The 2,427-nt window shown below is 61.3% G+C and overlaps 1 protein-coding gene across 1 annotated transcript in view; it reads left to right on the forward strand.

The window, feature by feature from the left end:
- Positions 1-564: 564 nt before the first annotated feature.
- LOC104397363 (bone morphogenetic protein 1-like) overlaps positions 565-2,427 on the forward strand; it is a gene marked incomplete at both ends in the record, with an annotated part of 4,314 nt that continues 2,451 nt past the window's right edge. The window contains 4 exons of the mRNA XM_010007315.1: positions 565-678; positions 759-872; positions 970-1,087; positions 2,043-2,221. Coding sequence (XP_010005617.1) covers positions 565-678; positions 759-872; positions 970-1,087; positions 2,043-2,221 — 525 coding nt within the window. The remainder of the gene's footprint in view (positions 679-758; positions 873-969; positions 1,088-2,042; positions 2,222-2,427) is intronic.

The following is a 2,427-nucleotide window of genomic DNA, read 5'->3' on the forward strand; positions in this document are numbered from 1 at the left end:
GGGGGCTGGAAGCAAGGGGGGGGGAACCCGGCCAGCACCACTTGCTTTCCCTCCCCAGCTGGAGGAAGGGAGGAGAAGGAGGAGGAAGGACTTTGCCTTCCTCTTCAAGGGCTGATGACTGAGAGCCCTGATGGGCTTTGGGGTGCCCTGGCAGAGGCACAGGGGGGCTCTAATTTCTTCCCTGGCTCCCAGCTGGAGAAAAGGAGGAGGAGGAGGAAGAGCTTTGCCTTTGTCTTCAGGGTCTGATGGGTTTTGGGGTCCCTTGGCAGAGGTGCAGGGGGGGCTCTAATCTCTTCCCTGGCCCCCAGCTGGAGGGAAGGAGGAGGAGGAGGAAGAGCTTTGCCTTTGTCTTCAGGGTCTGATGGGTTTTGGGGTCCCTTGGCAGAGGTGCAGGGGGGGCTCTAATCTCTTCCCGGCGGCCCAGCCGGAGGGAAGGAGGAGGAAAAAGGGGTTTGCCTTCCTCTTCAGGGGCTGGTGAGAGACTGAGAGCCCTGCTGGGCTTTGGGGTCCCCTGGCAGAGGCGTGGGGGGGGCTCACCCTTCTTCCCCCCACCCCTCAATCCAGCTGCTTTCCTGGGAGACATCGCCCTGGACGAGGAGGATCTGCGGCTCTTCCAGGTGGAGCGGGTGGTGGACCTGGCCCGGCACAGCATCACCCGCCTGCCCACCAACTCCTCGGGTAAACCACAGTTCCCAGCCTTCCCCCGGCCACCCCTGGGGTCACATCCCTGCTGATTGTCCCCCGTCCCCTCCCCACAGGCAGCAATGCCACCCGTGCCAACCCCCGGCGGAGCCGCCGAGCGGCCACGTCCCGGCCGGAGAGAGTGTGGCCAGATGGGGTCATTCCCTACGTCATCAGTGGCAACTTCAGCGGTGAGGGCAGGCTCAGGGTGGTGGGATTCCCCCCCCCAAATCCCTGGCGTGCCTCAGTTTCCCCAGGCTGGGCTGATGGCCACCCCTGTCCCTGCAGGCAGCCAGCGAGCCATCTTCCGGCAGGCCATGCGGCACTGGGAGAAGCACACCTGTGTCACCTTCCTGGAACGGAATGATGAGGACAGCTACATTGTCTTCACCTACAGACCCTGTGGGTAAGTCAGGGGGGGGTCCCAGGTTGTCTACGGAGACCCCCCTTGCCCCCCATGGGAGGTGGCTCCTCGGGTGAGGAGCAGCAAAACACCCACCGCGTTGTGGGGTCAACCTGGACAGACACCTTTGGGTTGGGGGAGGGTTGGGGGGTCGAGGGGGACCCGTCCCCAGAGGGTTGGGTGGTCAGGGGGTCTCAGGGGCAGGGGCTGGGCTGTACTCAGCACTGGTGAGGTTGCAACTAGAGTACTGTGTTCAGTTCTGGCCCCTCACTACAAGAAAGACATTGAGGTGCAGGAGCACGTCCAGAGAAGGACAACGAAGCTAGTGAAGGGTCTGAAGAAAAAGACTTCTGAGGAGTATTTGAGGAAACTGGGGTTGTTTAGCCTGGACAAAGGGAGGCAGAGGGAAGACCTTACTGCTCTCCACAACTACCTGAAAGGAGGTTGTAGTGAGGTGGGGATTGGTCTCTTCTCGCTAGTAACAAGTGATAGAACAAGAGGAAATGGTCTCTAATTGCACCAGGAGATGCTTAGGTTAGATATTAGAAGAAACTTCTTCACTGCAAGGGTGATTAAATGCTGAACGGGCTGCCCAGGGAGGTGGTTGAATCCCTGGAGCCACGTGGATGTGGTGCTGAGGGCCATGGACTTGGTAGAGTTGGGTTTGTGGTTGGACTCGATGATCTCGAAGGTCTTTTTCAACCAGAGGGATTCTCTGATCCTGTGGGTCACACCCCAGCGTGCCAGGCCAGGCCATGCCAGGCAGCCCAGGGCCAGGAGCTGAGCTCTCCCAGTTTCCCAGTGGCTGGAGGCACAGCTGGAGCTCCTGCCCCTGCCAGGGGCGGGGGGGGCTGCAACTTCCGACCAACCGAGGCACCAGGGCTGCTTCCCAGGGGGAGCAGGACCAGGGGATGGATGTTCCCAAGAGCTGGGGCTCAGCCACCTGCCCCCCCACCAGGTGCTGCTCCTACGTGGGCCGCCGAGGAGGGGGACCCCAGGCCATCTCCATTGGCAAGAACTGTGACAAGTTTGGCATCGTGGTGCACGAGCTGGGCCACGTCATCGGGTTCTGGCACGAGCACACGAGGCCCGACCGGGACGACCACGTCTCCATCATCCGGGAGAACATCCAGCCAGGTAAGGACCAGCCTGCCTCCTCCTCCCTCCTCCTCCCTTATCCCTCTTCTCCCTTCTCCCTTCTTCCTCTTCTCCCTTCTCCTCCCTTCTCTCTTCTCCCTCTTCTCCCTTCTCCTTCTTCTCCCTTTCCTCCCTTCCTCCCTTCCTCCCTTCCTCCCTCCCTTCCTCCCTTCCTCCCTTCCTCCCTTCCTCCCTCCCTCCCTCCC

The sequence above is a fragment of the Chaetura pelagica genome, unplaced genomic scaffold (genome assembly GCF_000747805.2).
Source record: "Chaetura pelagica isolate M959 unplaced genomic scaffold, ChaPel_1.0 scaffold2361, whole genome shotgun sequence".
Lineage (NCBI taxonomy): Eukaryota > Metazoa > Chordata > Aves > Apodiformes > Apodidae > Chaetura > Chaetura pelagica.